General features: G+C 38.9%; 1 protein-coding gene across 1 annotated transcript in view; it reads left to right on the top strand.

Moving 5' to 3' along the window:
* LOC124285702 (partitioning defective 6 homolog beta-like) overlaps nucleotides 1–8,408 on the top strand; it is a 30,265-nt gene extending 21,857 nt beyond the window's left edge. The window contains exon 3 of the mRNA XM_046721980.1: nucleotides 5,800–8,408. Within this exon, the coding sequence (XP_046577936.1) occupies nucleotides 5,800–6,464 (665 nt within the window). The 3' untranslated portion in view covers nucleotides 6,465–8,408. The remainder of the gene's footprint in view (nucleotides 1–5,799) is intronic.
* The last annotated feature ends 11,468 nt before the right edge of the window (nucleotides 8,409–19,876 follow it).

Consider the following 19,876-nt stretch of genomic DNA (forward strand, 5'->3'; position numbering starts at 1 on the left):
ACACTATCTGTGTAAACATGGGTGGTTATGTTGATACATGCCCACATGTTCGGTTGGAAAGGTTTGATTTTATCATCAGCCATTGTTTATTTTTTTACTTGATTATTAATTCATCAGACCCGTGAAGATCCGGGTTAGAATTGATCTTCAGTAACCAATGCTTGTCGTAAGAGGCCACTAATGGGATTGGGTGGTCAGGCTTGCTGACTTGGTTGACACATGTCATTGGTTCCCAATTGCGTAGATCAATGCTCATGCCGTTGATCACTGGACTGTCTGGTCCAGACTTGATTATTTATAGACTGTCGCCATATAGCTGGAATATTGCTGAGTGCGGCATAAAACTCAACACACTATTATGATAATGGCCTTGGGTCCAAGTGATGGTTCCAGTGAAACCCCTTATCTAACTGGCGTGCTGGTCTGCTTGGGGGAATTAACTCAGCAAAGAGTCCGAAGTCACAAGAAGCTAATCACAATTTTATTTACAAGAACGGAATAACATGGGGTGGCCACAGAGAGTCAGTACAGCCCTCTGGGCTGAGGGCTAGAGCTGACCTGTGTTGGGAGTCTAAACCCTACTGACAAACAATGGAGTTAGTGACTATTTATCTAGAATTGAAACAAGCAAGAGATTATGATTCAGTCAACACACTCACTCACTAATAATTCATCATGACCGAATGCTCTGTCTTGGCTGTATTTTTATAAAATGGATTTCTTGAAATTATTTGAAATGTTCAGAAAGTAATGAGGACTGGACATGGAATGATAATTGGTTGTGAGAGTATAACGTGTCCAGTACAGATTACTGAGGTGATGGACTGCAGTGGTACAGGCAAACCAATCAATCATGATCAGTCATAGGGACATAATTAATATAACATGTAATAGTCCTATAATGATATCCTATGACCCAAACAAATGGAATGTCTTGACATGTTCCGGTACTGTATTAATCAGTACCTTAGAATGAATGGCATGAAGGCCATATTCAGGCTATTTTTTTCTTCCTTGTTGGGAATACAGAACTTTATGAACTAATTCTTGTAAAGAAGGTGGATATTTTTTGTTATGCCCCCTTGGAAAAGGGTTTAATGGACTAGACATTGTCAATATGAACTAAAGTATCATTTATTTATTTATATTTATTATTATCCCCTTAGCAGCGTTTATTATTATTAAAATGGACTCCGACCGTCCGTCCGTCCGTCCGTCCGTCCGTGCACATTTGTCTTTTCCGGAGCAGAACTCTAAAACCGTTCAATATTTCTTCACCAAACTTGGCACATACATGGATCTGGTGGTGTTGTGGTGCCTTTTGGTAGTTTTGGAATTCTGAATAAAATATTTTTGGCGTTTCCATGGCACAAGTTCGACTTAGACTGAAATTGGTGGTAGCGCTCTTTTCCGGAGCAGAACTCTAAAACCGTTCAATATGTCTTCACCAAACTTGGCACATAGATAGATCTGGTGGTGTAGTGGTGCCTTTTGGTAGTTTTGGAATTCTGAATAAAATATTTTTGGGGTTTCCATGGCACAAGTTCGACTTAGACTGAAATTGGTGGTAGTGCTCTTTTCCGGAGCAGAACTCTAAAACAGTTCAATATGTCTTCACCAAACTTGGCACATAGATAGATCTGGTGGTGTAGTGGTGCCTTTTGGTAGTTTTGGAATTCTGAATTAAAATATTTTTGGCGTTTCCATGGCAACAAGTTCGACTTAGCCTGAAATTGGTGGTAGTGCTCTTTTCCGGAGCAGAACTCTAAAACCGTTCAATATGTCTTCACCAAACTTGGCACATAGATAGATCTGGTGGTGTAGTGGTGCCTTTTGGTAGTTTTGGAATTCTGAATAAAATATTTTTGGGGTTTCCATGGCACAAGTTCGACTTAGACTGAAATTGGTGGTAGTGCTCTTTTCCGGAGCAGAACTCTAAAACCGTTCAATATGTCTTCACCAAACTTGGCACATAGATAGATCTGGTGGTGTACTGGTGCCTTTTGGTAGTTTTGGAATTCTGAATTAAATATTTTTGGCGTTTCCATGGCAACAAGTTCGACTTAGCCTGAAATTGGTAAGTGCTCTTTTCCGGAGCAGAACTGTAAAACCGTTCAATATGTCGTCGCCAAACATGGCACATACATTGATCTGGTGGTGTACTGGTGCCTTTTGGTAGTTTTGGAATTCTGAATAAAATATTTTTGGCGTTTCCATGGCACAAGTTCGACTTAGACTGAAATTGGTGGTAGTGCTCTTTTCCGGAGCAGAACTCTAAAACCGTTCAATATGCCGTCACCAAACATGGCACATAGATTGATCTGGTGGTGTACTGGTGCCTTTTGGTAGTTTTGGAATTCTGAATCAAATATTTTTGGTGTTTCCATGGCAACAAGTTTGACTTAGACTGAAATTGGTGGTTGTGCTCTTTTCCGAAGCAGAACTCTAACACCATTCAATATTTCTTCACCAAACGTGGCACATAGATAGATCTGGTGGTGTAGTGGTGCCTTTTGGTAGTTTTGGAATTCTGAATAAAATATTTTTGGCATTTCCATGGCAACAAGTTTGACTTACACTGAAATTGGTGATAGTGCTCCTTTCTGGAGCAGAACTTTTAAACCCTTTCAATACTCTCCTTCCACTTTTCTATGTACACACCTAAATATTTGACATAATCATAACTCGTAGACATAATCATGAAGAGTACTTTGCCATTGCGGGGGATATTGATGACTTTGATAAAGAGGATGTAATGGTTGCTTGTGAAGGAATGCTATGTGTTTTGTTATTTGTCAATACATGTCTCATTTGTTCACTGAAACTGAATGCTATAACTCATATTTCATTCTCCTTCAGCATAGTACAAACTCTGACCTGAGTGCCTCGTTAATTAAAGAAGCCAAATAAACATTGTAAACAAAGAGACAGCTGAAACAATTTTGTAAGTTAAATGGCACATGGGAAAACATCAGAAAAACTCCACTTAGCCTTCCAGCAAGGTATCTCCAAGATGTCAGCTGTTTGTATAGAGCGTGGTGTCAAGGGGAGGGGGGGTGCTATCTATTGTTCCCTGCATGAGAGGAGGCAGACAGGGAGATGGGGTCAGGCACAAGAGGCTGAGATAAGAGCCCCCACCTTGATCTGTCCTGGGGCCAGCCCAGATAACCTGGTGTGGCTGGTGCAGCTACAGGATCATGTCATTAATTAACTACATACTTGACTGATTAATCAGTGGATCGTGTGACTGCTTCGTTGATCGGCTCAGTGCTTTGGTGAATCCATTCGGGGATATGTGCAAACCCCATTCAGTGATTGTGGTCTCAGGTAGATTAACACATAATCTTTGAATATACATAAGTTTGATCGAAATAAATCATTCCTTTTGAATTGAAAAGGAACCCCAGTGAGATGGGAGATGCAGAACCCGTGGAAAGGCTTTAGTATTGCAGAAAGGGCTAGTCGGAAGGGAAAATACTGCGGTCCAGGGACTGTGAGACAGACTAGTCTCGGGTATTCAGTTGAACCTGTTCAGACTTGTGAAGTTTTGATGATGTGGTAATGAGAGTTAAACAAAGGAACAGGTTATTTCCAGCACTTGTTTAAATATCAACCCACAATTGTTGAACTTAGCTAGAAAATATCTTTACGAGGTGTTTGATTTGTGGTGATTTGTGTTCTTTGTTTCATTTGTTGATTTGAAATGTGTTGATTTAGGGATAAATATATTTGATGATTAGCTGTGTAACTGGGGAGCTCTTCGTGTGAAAGTTAAGGGGTTCATGGGTCCTTTCAGTTTTGTGTTTATCAAAGGATCTTGTAAATCATTAAACTAATGCAACATTTAAATATATTTTTCATATTCTTCAAAATCTCTATTTTCTGTATAATATTTTTGTATAAAATTGTTGAAGGTATATGTGTTAATTAAATGTTGACATTCACACAAATTACATCCGTTGGATCGGCCCATGTGTACTTTAAGTAATGAAAGAAGGAAACACATCTGTTGGAATAAATTCAGTGAATCAGCCAGGTGTTCAGTAATAAGGTCAGCATGTTTGAAAATATAATGCTGTATTTGTTAAGCGACCTGCTCCAATAGCTGCCTGAGCAATTCTATACCAGTATGTGGGTAGTCTTTCAGAGTTTCAGCTCCTACTTAGACCAAACATTTACATAACAGTCCCTATGGTCTAGTGTTTAATAAGATTTTAACAGAGAACAGTAGTACAGAGAGGATATGTATTTGCCAAGGGACTGTTATTCAAATATTTAGTTTCATTGACATTTTTAACTTTTGAGCTCTAGGGGCGGTGGGGTAGCCTAGTGGTTACCGCGTTTGCTTGACAGGCCAAAGACCTGGGTTCAATTCCCCAAAGGGTACAATGTGTGAAGCCTATTTCTGGTCTCCCCCGCTGTGATATTGCTGGAATATTGTTAAAAGCGGCTAAAACCATACTCACTCACTTTTGAGCTCATTTTGTTCACTACTGATGATCTCTGAAATCAAATTTGATGTGTATGGTTTATCTGCTTATTTCAGTGAACATGTGATTATTCTATCGTCTTAATATTAATGTTGGGAGAAGTTCTCCTTGATTTTTTTGTACCCTGATCCACAATGAGCTGGTGTATTTATAGTTCCACAGTTTTAGGATGACTACCCCTGAGCAAGGCCTCATACTGATTTCTTATCAAGGTCTTTGATTTAAACTGTCCTTCAACAATTTAATGCCATAGTCACATAAAAACAATAGAGGATTATGATCAGAGTGCTGTATAAATGCCTCTACTTAAAACATATGTTATCGAATCAGTCTTGTGATTGGAATTGTGATCAGGTGAGTCATGTCTCGTTACTGGCCATGTCCCAGCAGATAGTCATGGGTTTGGTAGCTGTTACCTCAGGCTTCCCTCCCACATTCAACAGATCACCCACATAGCACTGCTCTGATGTCTGGAAGGTACAAGACATACTCCCACTTATATTATTGGAAATGGGTGAATGGCGTGGCTCTGATCGGGCTATCTTGTATTGATCACCTCACATTATTGTGACTCATTAGTGGAGCACTGGTAGTCCCTTGGAAGTTGACACTTTATATCCTTTGCCTTTTGTATGAAAGAATGAGGAAGTTTTAATGTTGACATTCCACCAGGTGACACATTCAGTATCACAGATAATGAGGTTTGGAATGCAAGCAAGGAACAAAACATCTGAATACTGCCAAACAAATCTGCAATACTTCAGAAATTAAAAGAGTCTCTCGTCCCCTTGCTGTTATATTGAAAAGACAGTGAGAAGAAATCATAAAGTTTTTCAGAGTTTTACTTCAATATGGGGGTCCCCTAATTAATAGTTTTAAGGGTCCTTGCAGGCAATACGAGAGTAACAGTTTAGAAAACTGTATGTTTTGATTATTTCTTTAGAGCCTGGAATGAATCATTGATCATGTGGACTGATGGATGAAATGATGCATGTAACTGCTCTGCAAGAAACAACCAAACACTTAGCGAAGTCATAGATGCATTGTGGGTACAGTGGATAATATTGTGTCCCTCTGGAAGCAGAGAATTTTATTTCTGCGTCCATTCTTTACATTTGTGTATACTGAATGCACATTTGCAAGGCACAAAAAACACTATTTTTCATTTCAGAAGAATTCAGTCTTTGTAGAAGGATTCAGTCTTTGTAAACATCATGATTTGATAGAAAGTCTTGACCAATGACCTTGATGATATGGGATGATGTTTAGCTAAATCATAAGGGCTAACAATGCTGTTTTGTATTTCCAGGTGAGAGCTATGGTGAAGCAAATGGCTATGGAACCCTCCCAGTGAAGAGGAGGAATCCTATCTCAAAGTTAATAAAAGAGGAGACCCAGCCCAAGCCTAGGATTAGTATTGGAATGCCTGAGGACTTCCGGAGAGTGTCTGCCATTATTGATGTGGATATTGTGCCTGAAACACTTCGTAGGGTAAAACTGATGAAAAACGGTTCTGATAAACCTCTTGGTTTCTATATTCGTGATGGTACAACAGTGCGGGTAACATCACACGGACTCGAAAAAGTACCTGGAATATTTATATCGAGGCTAGTTCCTGGCGGGCTTGCTGAGAGCACTGGACTACTGGCAGTTAATGACGAAGTTCTAGAAGTGAACGGAATTGAAGTTTCAGGGAAAACTCTTGACCAGGTGACAGACATGATGGTGGCAAATAGTGCAAATTTGATAATTACTGTGAAACCTGTTAATCAGAGAATGACACTCGGGAACCAGCGTGGAGCGCCGGGAAGACATTCCCAGATGTCTTCAACATCACAGCACTCGTATCGCTCCTCCAAATCATTTGACAGTGACACAGTTATTGAACACGACGAAGAGGATGAAGTTCATGATCATCTTAGTAAACCGGAAAAAGAAAAATCGGACAAAGACAGTGCTGTTGTGACATTGTAACAAATGTATTGCGTTGGTCGGAGTGGTTTGTAATACAGCCATGTTGTGCTTGTACAGTCGAGACCCTGTTCCAGAAACCTATCTCTGCACTAAGATGATCGTAACTCCTCTTACTGCTAAGATCCATTTGTGGATTGGGGCCAGGGCATTGTTCCACGAAGTGATCTTGCAGCTGGGCTGATTGTAGACACCATACAAAAACACAGGCTAATGATTATCATGGTGCTTACATGGTGTTGTGGAACAGGGTCCGGAATGGAATCTTCTTGCTGCAATTATCCAGTTGTGAAACGACACTAGCTACATTACCTCTATAAAACTATTGCATGGCGTATCCACGATGCTTCACATTGGCATTTTGCACTCTGGTGTGAACAGAGAATTCCAGCAACTTTTCATTCATCATAAAAAGAGAATATAATTATTATGCTTTGATGATGTACAGGCATCAGGTAGCCTTGTGGATCAGGTGTTTACTTGTCATGTTTAAAGACCCAGGTTTAGCTTCCACATCCCACAGCATGTGCCTGGTGTTCCTTGTTGTCGCAGGTCTGGAATATTGCAGCGTAAAACTGTTAACTTTCTTGCTTGTTTTAAAGCATTTAAACACATTGCTTAAGTCAAACTGTCTTTTCTCTGGAATATTTGTGGATTAAGGTGGATACCGTTTTGAACTGACAGGAAAACTCTGTAAAATCCTCAAGAAGGCACAATTTGCTTTGTCAGCAAATTTCTTTGGGGAACTGGGATTGGTAAAGTTTGACATTTGCATTGGAAAGAAACTGGCAACAATCTGTTGATTGTGTGTACCAGAATTTCTTCTGAGTTTATGGGTATATTTTATTTGTGCTTCCTGCAGTTTTTGGCCACTTGCTGGTGACAAGTGTAACGTGTTTCAGGACAATAGGTGATGTTCTTTTCTTCCACAAGCTGACACACAGCAGGCTAGCTCTATATTTATACATGTGTCTGTCCATAGTAAGTCTGTTTATACAGTTATGAAGATGTTCAAAATAAGCATAGACTGTGCCACAAACATTTAAAAATGCAAAACTGTCTATTGCGCAAATATTTGATTTTAATTGGTTGGTTGGTTTGTTGTTTAACGCTGCACTCAGCAATATTCCTGTTATATGGCGACGTTCTGTAAATAATGGAGTCTGGACCAGACAATCCAGTGATTAACTACAAGTATTTGAGTCTGCTAAACTGTCTAAGGCACAAATATTTTAGTACGCTAAAGTGTCTGGTGCAAACTTCTAAGTCCACTAAACTGCCTATGTCACAAACATTTGAGTATGCGGAACTGCCTTTGACACATTGTAGCCTTTCTAAACCTATGGACTAATATTAGCCTTTATTTTAAAAATGAAAAAGAATTAAAGACTCTCTTTTAGCTAAAATTTGTCAATAGTGAAAGTCCTAATAGCTTTAAGATAGATAATATTACCTCACTGCCAGAAGCTACTAAGTCGTCTGATTGTAAAAACTGTTGCACAGGTTGTGTTTGTTTAAGTGGAAAAAAGTATTTTAAACAGTTTATATAAGATGTTATGACAGATTCTTATTTTCCTAGTTCAAAGTTGCACCTTGTTATTGCACCTGGGGACCTGCACAGTCATTTTTATGTCACGTTCACTGTCAGTAGCAGTGTGTTGAAAAATATTTTCAGCGGTAGGTATAGAATACTTTAAGTGACATAAGTATATATAAATGCTTAGGGCTGGCTGCTGATATAGATCCTAGAGATTGATAGTCGTTGACTTAATTTTGATCGATTATTGATAAATATTGGATTGAGGTGAAATGGTATGCTCTTACCACAGTACAGTTCGTATTGCGGTACAAAGCCTTCGATTCGGTCCGTTTCGGTTCGGTATGTGAGATATGATCTTAATGCAGAAAATTGACAAGAGCCAAACCTAACATTGTTTAATAAAATGGAAAGAAATAACCATAATCTTTAAAACTGTCATTTTATGACAACACAGAAATCATACCCGAATTTTTGGATTGCATTGCGGTAAACCGAACTGAAGATAAAATGCTGTGGTTCCACTAATACAGCAGTATACCATTTCACCCTTAATATAGGAGAAGTAACTTTGAGCAAATATCTCTGAAAGAAATGAATATATTTGACATCACTGGTGAGTGGTGACAAGTTTATGCATGGATTGCTAACACAACAGCGTCCTGAACATAAGTTAGGAGCAGCCCATGAATAAAGTCCTAACTTTGTATATTGTGTGAGTAACTAAAACTATATGCGATTACAAAAGTTTATGTAAGATATTATCGATGGCACAATTTTCGTATCGATAATTTTAAGTATTTTCTCCGATCGACAATATTTCCGATTATCGATCGTTTTAGTCAGCCCTACAAATGCTCTTCTGACACATCTGATGAAGTAAGTAAGTTTTCCTTTGCTCAAAGTAATTACGTCTAGTTTGGGATAGATTTACCTTCCTTTGTAGTCGTCTAAGATGTTGTGTTGAGTTATATGAAGATTGCCAACAATTGGCCTCAGCATGAGAACAAATTTGCTCATCATCTAGTTGGCTACTAGTGGCTAGAATACTTGGCAGTGAGCCCATTTATTGATGTCATTTCAGAAGTATCTCAAGACTTGGACAATGATCAGGGAAAACAGTCTGCATCTATGGGAACTGGTCAAAGTATTTAAATAATTTTTAACTTATAGGTAAACTATACAATAAGGAGATATGTGTTTGCCGACACTTGCCAGTTGATATGGACAAGATATGTATTATTAGGCAGTTACTTTGAGCTGGCTGACTCTGTTGGTGGTTGAGTGCCCGACTCTGTTGGTGGTTGAGTGCCCAGCGTGTTATGAGACGTGATGCTGTGCAGCTGGATCAGGAGTTGGGGTGTCATGGTTTGCCAGACTCGTACGTCAGTGTATTAGTTAAAACTTGATTTGTGCTATTTCTGAATGAAATATTTCATGGTCCATTCAGCCATGCTTCTGTGAAGTTTGTGCCATGAAATAGTGAAGTATTGGTTCAGAGTTCCTTTTAGTAGTAAGATTTAGCATTTGTTGAGATAAACTAGAAACTAATCCAAGCTTTTATTGTCAGTTTTTTGCAAAACTTTGTAAATGTTATGTTTTGAAAGTCAATACAGACTATGAATCAAAATATGAATCAGTACAGAATTAATAGGTGAATCTATACATTAGCCATCATACAATGACCGCAGTATTCTGTTCGAGTTCTGAATGCGTTTGTGCATCAGTGAATCGTGACACCCCTTCTGATGAGAAATTGCATAAAGTATGTCCTTTGCTACGAACAACGACTGTTGATCTGTTTGCTGGTTTCTTAATCAGCTATTTGAGGATAGATTGCAATAATACAGAGGTTTTGCCCATGGGTATTATCTTGCTGCAAATATTATGTTATTACATGCATGTGTTTGAATAACTGAATACTTTATGTATATAAACTTGAACAAGTGATTATGAACAACAGTGAACAATGTGGTGCTTTGAAAGTAAAACACTTTTTGCCTTGAATTCTACTTGGATGAGATAAACTTGTTGAAATGGCAGGATCTATTTTTATCACTGAAGTCTTTAATTGTACAGATTCTTTCTATTTGAGCATGTTGAGCATTTTATGCATGGCTGTTTTGTTGTATCAAATGACTGAACTGTGTTTAAGAAGTGTTATCAATCCGATGGTTTTGAATGTGAATATCTTGCTGTTGCCACCATCTTCTGCCATGGCATTGTCCAAGGGAGGTAACTTGATGATACTGGCTTATCTCCCTTGGACACAATAATGCTGACTTTGTGCCTTTTATCAAAAATAGGTATAGACAGTTGAACTATTTTGTGAATGGTTTATATTGACGATATGAACAACATTGATTTTTAAGTCAAATTTGAAAATAAAGAATAATAATTCCTAGAAAAGTATTCTTTCTACTGTGAACTTAAATCAAACATGGCATTATAACCGGTGGGATTTTACTCTTGCTAAAAATTTAGATGATGTATTATAAAATTGCTATCAGCTGAAATAGTTCTCAGCTAGTAATGTTCATAACTTATTATAATCAAGTTGAAAAGAAAGTCAGTTTAATTGCTGGTGTTATATTATTGCTAAAGTCAGACTGGCTATCCATTAACATCAGTATTTTATTCCTTGCTTGTTTTCACTCATTTCATTGGCTAACCTACCAACTTGGCTGTGTGTCCCCACTATACTGCATGTCCCCACTATACTGCATGTCCCCACTATACTGCACTCTGGTTAAGTTAATAAGTCACTTTTACATTCCAGGCCTTTCACAAGCTGAAGACATCAAATGTCTGTTTTTATTCTGCTTGCTTGTGATCGTATCATGCTCTAAAATATCATATTTTACCTTAATTCTAACCTTGAAAACATTTTTAGACTTTCTGCTAATGTGTTGAAAGGAAAGTTTGGTCACTGAAGTTGGGGTATAGCTTATCAGAGTACATTTTGAATGCAACAGTAACATTTTTAGTAATAAATGACAAGTTTACAATAACCATTTAATTGGTAGCAGGGCTATGAATTTAATATTTGCTGAAAGAGCACAACTGTCCATGAATAATGTTTTAGCTGAATGACATTAATGCAACTAGTAATCCTGCCTGCAGTAATCTGTCCTGTACTTCATTCTAGTGAGAATGATGTCTTTCATTGTGCTATGTCATACACCCGTTCATCAGCATGGTTGTGTTCTTTGAAGGTCCTGATATATGAGTAGTGAAGCATCGCTCATAAAAATTAAACTTACTGAGTTTCTCAGTTATTTTTCTGAAGTAATTGGAAGTTTCCACTGTGTATGTGAGAAGTGAATGATTTCATGTGGTTGTATTTTTATATCACACTTGAGTTACGGATGCTGGTGGAGATGGATACTGACTATATGATAATCACTTGCCTTAACACACAATGCCTATTTTGCCAATAACATGGTATGGTTGTTGTGAGTTTACATGTTACATGGCATGCAGAGTATGTAGGACTTCCAGGCTGGAGAACTGTAACTTTATTATGGCACTGTGTTGTGATCAGTGCGGTTCTCAGATCAGGTGCCATGCTGATGAATTATTATGTTGTGTACTGTCAAAGCCCATGCTCATAGCTAGGTATATCTTGCAAGCGTTGAATATTGAACTATGGTAAATTGTAGGATGTGGGTTTTGCTTTGCACTATTCGGCGATCAGGTACTAAGCCCCATTCTTTCTTCAAGGGACCATGAATTAGTTTTATTTTGTCTGTAGATAATTTAGTCTTCTAAGTCACTTGGTGTCTTCATGTTAGTCTCTCAGTGTCTTTATGTTGAGGGGTACATGTTTATATTTACTGGCCAATAATACTACACTACCACCACTTGGCAGCCTATGATAGCAGCAGTACAGGGTAATAATCAGTGGTTTATGATTGACTTTGAACCTCGGTAAGGGACCAAACACATTATCTTCTTGAATGAGATGACAGATCATGAAAGTTCTCCCAATAATAACAAATGGCAGGCCCAAAAGACATAAATTATTCTTAATGACCTGTTTATAAGTGTTATTTCAAGATTGTTAAATTCAAACAACCCGATCAGTGTTGCTCTCTCCTGTTAAGTTTTTTAGCAAAAAGAATTGTTTGGGTTTTGCTGAAACAATAGGTCACATTGGTCACTCGTAACGTGTAAAAGTTAAATGGATGTCAAATCAATAGAGACAAGTTAACATTGATGTTTTTATCTCGTGCCTAATGAAAAGATGTTATTGGGGCAAGGAACTGAGCAGTTTATTGTAACAGACATATATATATTTCAATGGAGCATGGAACATCTTCAGATTAACACGACTTACTACCAGTGTTGATGCATGGGATACAACAAGTGTCTGTTGACCTTCCCCCACGTTTACTCAACTTCGACCGTTATTGATGCAAGTCCAGTTCTGTATATATTTGTCAAATCAAAACCTATTTGAACATCGGGGCAAGCGCTACAATATTTGCCATTCCTTGTTTTTGTATCTTCCTGCCTGATGTACCTAATCTACAAGAGTAACTTTTGCTATCCTAGAGCCAGCGACAACTTCAACATTTCTCCACATCCTCGTTCTCTGCCCAGCTTGCAAGCAAAAAAGCATCGTCTGCTTTCATTCTGCTCCATTTGTTTTTAAGAATTTTTCTTTATGAATTCAGCTAGTTTTCTGACGTAAATATTGCCGTACTGATTTAAGCTTGAATCAAAACATAAACTATCCTTATTGTATTTGATGGTGATATTACTATAACCATACAATATTCAATTTATTGTCATATGATAACTGCATATAATCCCCCTTGTTAATTACAGCCAGCGTATCATACTATACATGTATCATTGAATGAGGACATTGTATCATGAGATATAATTGTCCTGTGCTCAGTTGACTTGAGCTCAAAGGTTGTGAACTATGTCTGTATATATGGTAACTTAAAAAGACAAGTACATTTTAGTCTGTTAACCTTTTTTTAATTGTGATGGTTTGAAACCATTCTGCTTATTTTTAAGATGAAAAAAACCCTGAATTGTTAACCATTCCATCTTTATTTCAGGTGACTTTTTGCATGTGTAATGTTTATATGCAGGGAGATTTTTTTATCCATATTTGTACATAGGATATTTACTACTTGAGCTACTGATAGCCTGTAAGTATGCAGAGTAGCTGTAGACACAACCTGACAACAATGAATAAAATAATAACTGATACAGTGACTTATGTTCTATTGTTACTTGGAGGCGTTGTCTTGGATGCTGCTGTTTCCAAAGTTTGGACCCTGTGTTGTCAATGATTTATCGTTGTTTCAACAAAGTTGCAAACACCTGCATGGACTGATCCAGAGGGGGGGCTGTGAGGTGTGCATCAATTAGAACGAAAGGTGATTCGGCCAGTGAAGATCCGGGTTAGAATTCGTCATCAGTAACCCATGCTTCTCGTAAGAGCGACTAAAAGGATCTGGTGGCTGAATTGGTTGACACATGCCATCGTATCACAATTGCGTAGATTGATGCTCATGATGTTGATCACTGGATTGTCTGGTCCAGACTTGATTATTTATAGACCGCCGCCGTATAGCTGTAATATTGCTGAGTGTGGCATTAAACAACAAACCAACCAACCTATCTGCTCCATTACCTGATAAAATACTTAATTTTTGTAAATCGTTTCATAAATAACCCACTCTGTCCCAGCTGTCATCCAAAGTGGGCTTGCCCTACACGAAAGGTTTGTAGTTGTTTCCACTGACTAGAACCATCATACTTGCATATACACTGAATTGTTTAACGATTAAACAAGTGACATATAAAACTATGAGTAATGTGAGGCAAATATATTAACTAATGAGGAAATCTGCCTAAATCAGGCATCAGTGCTATGAAGGTTTGACCTGACTCTGAAACCTGCATGATACATCTACAGTTTAAAGAAAGGAAACCATGGCAACGAGATTGGAAGTGGGGTATGAAACGACAATACTCACATATCGCAGTCAATATGCCAAAGATGTGAGTTCTGAGAATTTGACGAATTCATTGAAGCGCCTGGCAAATCACTCCAATAGACTGAGGCTCCAGTGAAATAGTCGCAGCACAGGAACTGTACATGCCAACCTTACAAAGAAACAGGCCGATTACTGTGCGGCCATCCTCGATAATCTCCAGGGTATACGTTACGATCACTCTCAAGTGATCGTAACGTATACCCTGGAGATTATCGAGGATGTTGTGTGGCCGGCATGAAGCCTCATGTCGACAAGACGGGCAGAACAGTACCCGATACTTACCGGTTAGACTAACAACTAGTCTCTGATATGAACATATTTTACTGAAAATAGTTCATAGTAAAAGAAAATATAATATAATGAATAGGAGCCCTGAGACTTTCTTCATTGAGGAAATCTAGACTTGCCACATTTTCTAGACTTGCGTGGGCTTTCTTGGATACATTTGCTTCAGGGCCTGTACGACAGACTACTTACCGGTACGACTACGTCGATTTCACGAGTCAATTGTTCGTCAACTAATAGTCTGATGATATTTTACCAGACTTGTTTGGTTAGATTGCATACGCACTCTAACAAAAGTGGGGGATCATGACATATAAATGCCCATACCAAGTAATGCAAGTGTTGACGACATTTTCACACGTGCCTCACATTGTACATAGTGCCAGAGATGTGCGTTGGGTATCAATGGTGATTTTCATTCTTTGAAGGAAGGCCGATCAGTGTCTGAACCATCTTTTCTGTCAATCGTATTGTCAGTCGAGTAGAAATTTGCCTGATTTCACTGATTGTTTTCGGATAAAGAACGCGTCCTCGGGCTGTTGGCATGAACGGTCAGCACAGGTATCTCTTAGCCCAAAATGTTACACAAACGCTTAGCCTCTGAAAATAGAACTCTGAGAGAAACAAAAAAAGCTCTATAAATTGGAAAGAAGCCCCAGTGTGAGTGTGAAGATTCTTGAACCTGTGACAACTAGACTGGCCTCATTTGGAGCGTTTGCATTACAGGTGAGGTGAGGTGAAATTGGGTTTTACGTCGTGCTTGAGAATATTTCGCTCATATGACGACGTGCATGCGTGTGTATGTGTATGTGCGGCTGCTTGTACTAGCCCAGACTTAAGCTGGTTTTATAGTGCTAGCCCACTGAGAGACCATGCCGCAGTGTAGCATGAATACCCCACTCAGACACATTATACTGACTCCGAGCCGACCAGTCCTTGTTGTACCCATTAATGCAGAGCGCCAGGCAGGGACCAACAAGTACCATATTTTAACGTATTTTGGTATGACGCAGTCGGGGATCGAACCCGCGACCTTCCGCTCTCCTGGCGGACGCTCTAACCAATACACCACGGAGGCGGTCTGCATTAGGCAGTGCTGTTGACTCACTCACAGGCCCCGAACCGTATAATTTTCCTTTCCGGCCCTTTCTCATGTTTAGATTTTCTCAGGTTCAGATTCTCCCATGTATTTCTTTCTGACAAAATTATATATATTCAGAGACAATGCGTTGGTCTAGCAGTACTGGGTCGAAGGAAATATAGTATGGTTCAGTTACAAAAACTTGACTATCGACCCTGAATGTGGATGTGGGCGCGTACGTGCGTCAGTGCGAGTGTGTGTGTGCGCGCGTGTGTGTAGCATACCATAAACACATCAATTTGCCCGCAGAAAGGTTACAATAACCAAAAACTGTATTTCATTTTACGAGAACGGAACTAAAAAATGTTTATTTTTTAATATTATATATGTATGTGAACGATAGGGATATATATTTCTATTTCCGTTGGAAAGGACATCACTGACTAAAATGACAGCGTGTCGTGACTCGAAATGCAATAGAATGCTGGTCACTGTTGACCTTGTAAGACGGCTATACAATGACTTGAGTCGTCTGTGATGTTGGTATTTTACTTGATGTATGTATATAGCACCACGCGATATGCTGTTGTCGACTGTGATCGACGTGAGTAACTTACATAATGGATGTGATACGCACGTGATCCGCTGTTCTAGTTATCGCCCTACACTAATTAGTCAGATAACAAGGTTAACTAGAGAGATAAGCGGATTGAAAGAAATATGAGAACAGACGAATATGAGAACACGCAAACGAGAGTTGTTATTTTCAGTAGTTCACAGTGGGACAACATCGACATGTTAATTAAAAATGTCAAATATCCACCAAATAATAAAATATCCAAAAAAGATAACTCGTTTGAGTGGCGTTTTAGAAATTGGGACGCACAATATTGAACAAACGTTTTGGATAACACGTTTTTGTTTCGTGTGTAATATGGATAACAACTTTTTTATTTAGCACTCACGAAATAAAGAATGTGTTATCCATACATTTTGTACAATATTATCCAAAAAAGAACCCAGGACTTTTTTTAATTTCAGAGCTTAGGCAATGTAGATTTGACCTGGACTCCATTTTTAAAATTTATGAACGAGGGTCTGGGATACAGATTAGGGGAACGAGGATATAGTACGGTGGATCTTACTTTGTGGAATAATTATATTCACACATGCTCTTGAAAGTGCTCATTGGTCCACAATATGACGTCACATTGCTTCAGTGATGAGAACAATAAGATATGATGCATCCACTGTCAGTGACGTCACACTTCATCTTAATATCAGCGGTAAATCTCCAGTTGAGTTTACAAATTGTTCTCATTGTTTTTCTTAAAATGACAATGATCAATGTAAAGATTATTTTTCAAAACTCGGAATTTCGGATAATAATCCAAAGGCTCAAAGTGTGCACCATGCATTCATTCGGGATGGATGATTCGAAATATCCAGTCGTCCTTGGTTATGCTCCATTTTCCCAAACAATTGTTGTTGACAACACGTAAAGACAATGCGTATGTGTGTAAGTCTAGGTGCGTGCATATCTCCCAGACAAAGCACGTGAAACCATGTTATTGTTTCTAAAAATACTTTGACCAATCAGATGCTATATATATATATATCCCCGGAACTCACATATGTGACCTCTCCCGATTTGACCTTACACGGCTGACCCTGTGAGCTGGACTGTGCAATGCTGTTCCAGAAATAAATCAAGAAAAGGTGAGTGGCAAGTAACAAAGGCAGGTTTTGCATGGAACATTTTGACAAGTATCAAGAAAACAGAAACAGCGGAATTTAGATAAAAAGCGATTAAATGTAAACAACGTTATCGTCAGACGATGTACTGAAGTGAAGGAAAGAATTCGCTATGTGTCGAGGAGGTGTGTCTGTTTGTGTCTGTTGGTTTTATGCATATCTCAAATACTATTCAGAATGAAACACGAACAGAGGATACAAACTGTGCAAATGCAACATCACTTTCGTCTGTTATTTCCAAGTCTAAGTTCAATGATCGGATTGAAAATAGCTTGATTATTACGAGTCTCACGGCAAGGGAGGTAACTCTCTTTCGAAAACTGCATTTTGGACATCGTGTGGTACGTACAGGTTCGAGACGCCCTGAACAGAGATTTTTCCGATTCTGAAAAATAAAATCTTATATCTATTATTAATCCTTGATACTATGAAAATAAATGTCTGGAATATTCTGACTGCATGTAATCCATTACTGTTACGACTTAGAGACATAATAACGTAAAATATTTTCCCCTGTTCATTTCACAGTAATGTAATTTAATAATGTTATTTGTTGTGCTATATATTCATATGTAGAAATACATTCACGGTTATTTTAATTTAGAACGCATCATTTTAATCACAAATGCTCAAGAAATGTCACCAGAAACATCAATTTATCCTTCATCATAAAATTCCACGACTACTATACAAAGTGTATTTCAGCCTCTCAACAGTTCACAAAGATAACTATACTTGTAAATAATTATAGTAATAGTGATGAATAATATTTCGACCGGAACCCAACGACAGTATAAACTTATACCTTTTCTTATAGTTACGCAAAATTACTATGATTACATCTTAAATTTCGGGGCGGTGGGGTAGCCTAGTGGTTAAAGCGTTCGCTCGTCACGCTGAAGACACGGGTTCGATTCCCCACATGGGCAAAATGTGTGAAGCCCATTTGTGGTGTCCCCCGCCGTGATATTGCTGGAATATTGCTAAAAGCGGCGTAAAACCATACTCACTCACTCACTCTTAAATTTCAGATTACGGATGTGGTGATTCAGCTGATTGGATGAGGTTGGAATTGTCAGTGTGACACCAGGATAACTTGTGTATAAAGGAATTAAATGATTAATCTTAATAATGCCCTTTCAAATAAATTAAAGTCAATTTAAACATATATTGGATTTTTTTCATCATATGTTGTGTTCATCTCAAGCAGTTTGCATAAAGGGTTATCCAAAGGACTTGGTGTGGCGAAAAGGCAATTGTTTTTTAACATGCATACTCATAAATATTAATTAAGCACCATTTGAATCAGAGGGCAATTTTTACTGGAATGCACATGTAAAGCACGTGCTTCACACATATCAAAAGCTATGAGTCAAGGACATTGGGTTATAAATTTCAAAATTGCAGTATTTGCACGGTACATTTCTGAACTGATTTAGAGGACTACAATGCCAACAATTAACTATTCTTCGCATGGCAAGATGTAGACTTTCCGATATACGCGATGGAATGTTATTGGCATACATGGTGCGGGGATGTCCTGTCGCAATATCGGTGTTGACTTCAACACACGAGTTTTAGTCGACGCGTGAGGAAACACGTGGCCACCGATGAGTGTGTGAGTTTAGATTTACGCCGCACTCAGCAATATTTCAGCTATATGGCGGCGGTCCGTAAATAATCGAGTCTGGACCAGACAATCCAGTGATCAACAACATGAACATCGATCTACGTAATTGGGATACGATGACATGTGTCAACCAAGTCGGCGAGCCTGACAACCCGATCCCGTTACTCACCTCTTCAGACAAGCATGGGTTACTGAAGGCCAATTCTAACCCGGACCTTTACGGGTCGGATCGTTCAAGACCTGGAAGATCGAGGAAGACCAAATACCCTGAGTGGAAATCTACTCAGTACCACCTGAAGGAGGCTGCGGGCTGCTGGGCTGAGAACACATCTTCCCTCCCCCACAGCAGAGTGTCACATTCCGACGGTTATCAGAGCCTTGTGATTTTCCGTTTACTCATAACAGTGTCACAATGACATATTCACAAGATACTTTAGATTAACGGACAGCTGTGATACGTTTGGGTCTGTGGTATGCTGCGGTGTAGTTATCGGTGATTGCGTGCCACGTGAACCCACACTATCACATGAGTCAAGGTCACCAACAGTCGCAATATGCGGTGTGTATAACAAGTGGCCTCGCACTTGCTTCGACACAACTTCGTGTACAGCGCTGTGATACACACTACAGACGTTAGGCGCTATCAGCCTTTTCCCGCGACTCGCATAGATTCATATTGGTCAATACAACTGTCACAGGTCTGTTTCTCTAGGTCCGAACGATGCCGATATTCCAGACATGCGCAGTGCTTCTAGACGGCAAGAAGGAAGTTTACCGGAAGGGGGAGACAGTGACGGGATCGTTAGTGTTGGACGTCACAGAGGATGTCACAGTGAAGGGGGTCCGAGTTTACCTGTATGGGGAGACGCTGGTCAAGTGGGACGAGTTCTCACCTGGGAGTCTTGGAGGAACCAAGGATTACATCGCCAAAGAAAAATATTTTGGACTTGTTTATACAGTATTTGGCAAGAAACGTAAGTTGAAGAAATTTCACGTTGCTTAGAGTTAAACTATTTTCTTATCGAGTCTTTAAACAACCTAATAAAAAAACACAATCTTTAAAAATCAATTTACACTTGGAAGGAAGTGTTTGTAAATTTACTA

The sequence above is a fragment of the Haliotis rubra genome, unplaced genomic scaffold (genome assembly GCF_003918875.1).
Source record: "Haliotis rubra isolate DU_JTF1 unplaced genomic scaffold, ASM391887v1 Scf366, whole genome shotgun sequence".
In the NCBI taxonomy this organism is placed as follows: Eukaryota; Metazoa; Mollusca; class Gastropoda; order Lepetellida; family Haliotidae; genus Haliotis; species Haliotis rubra.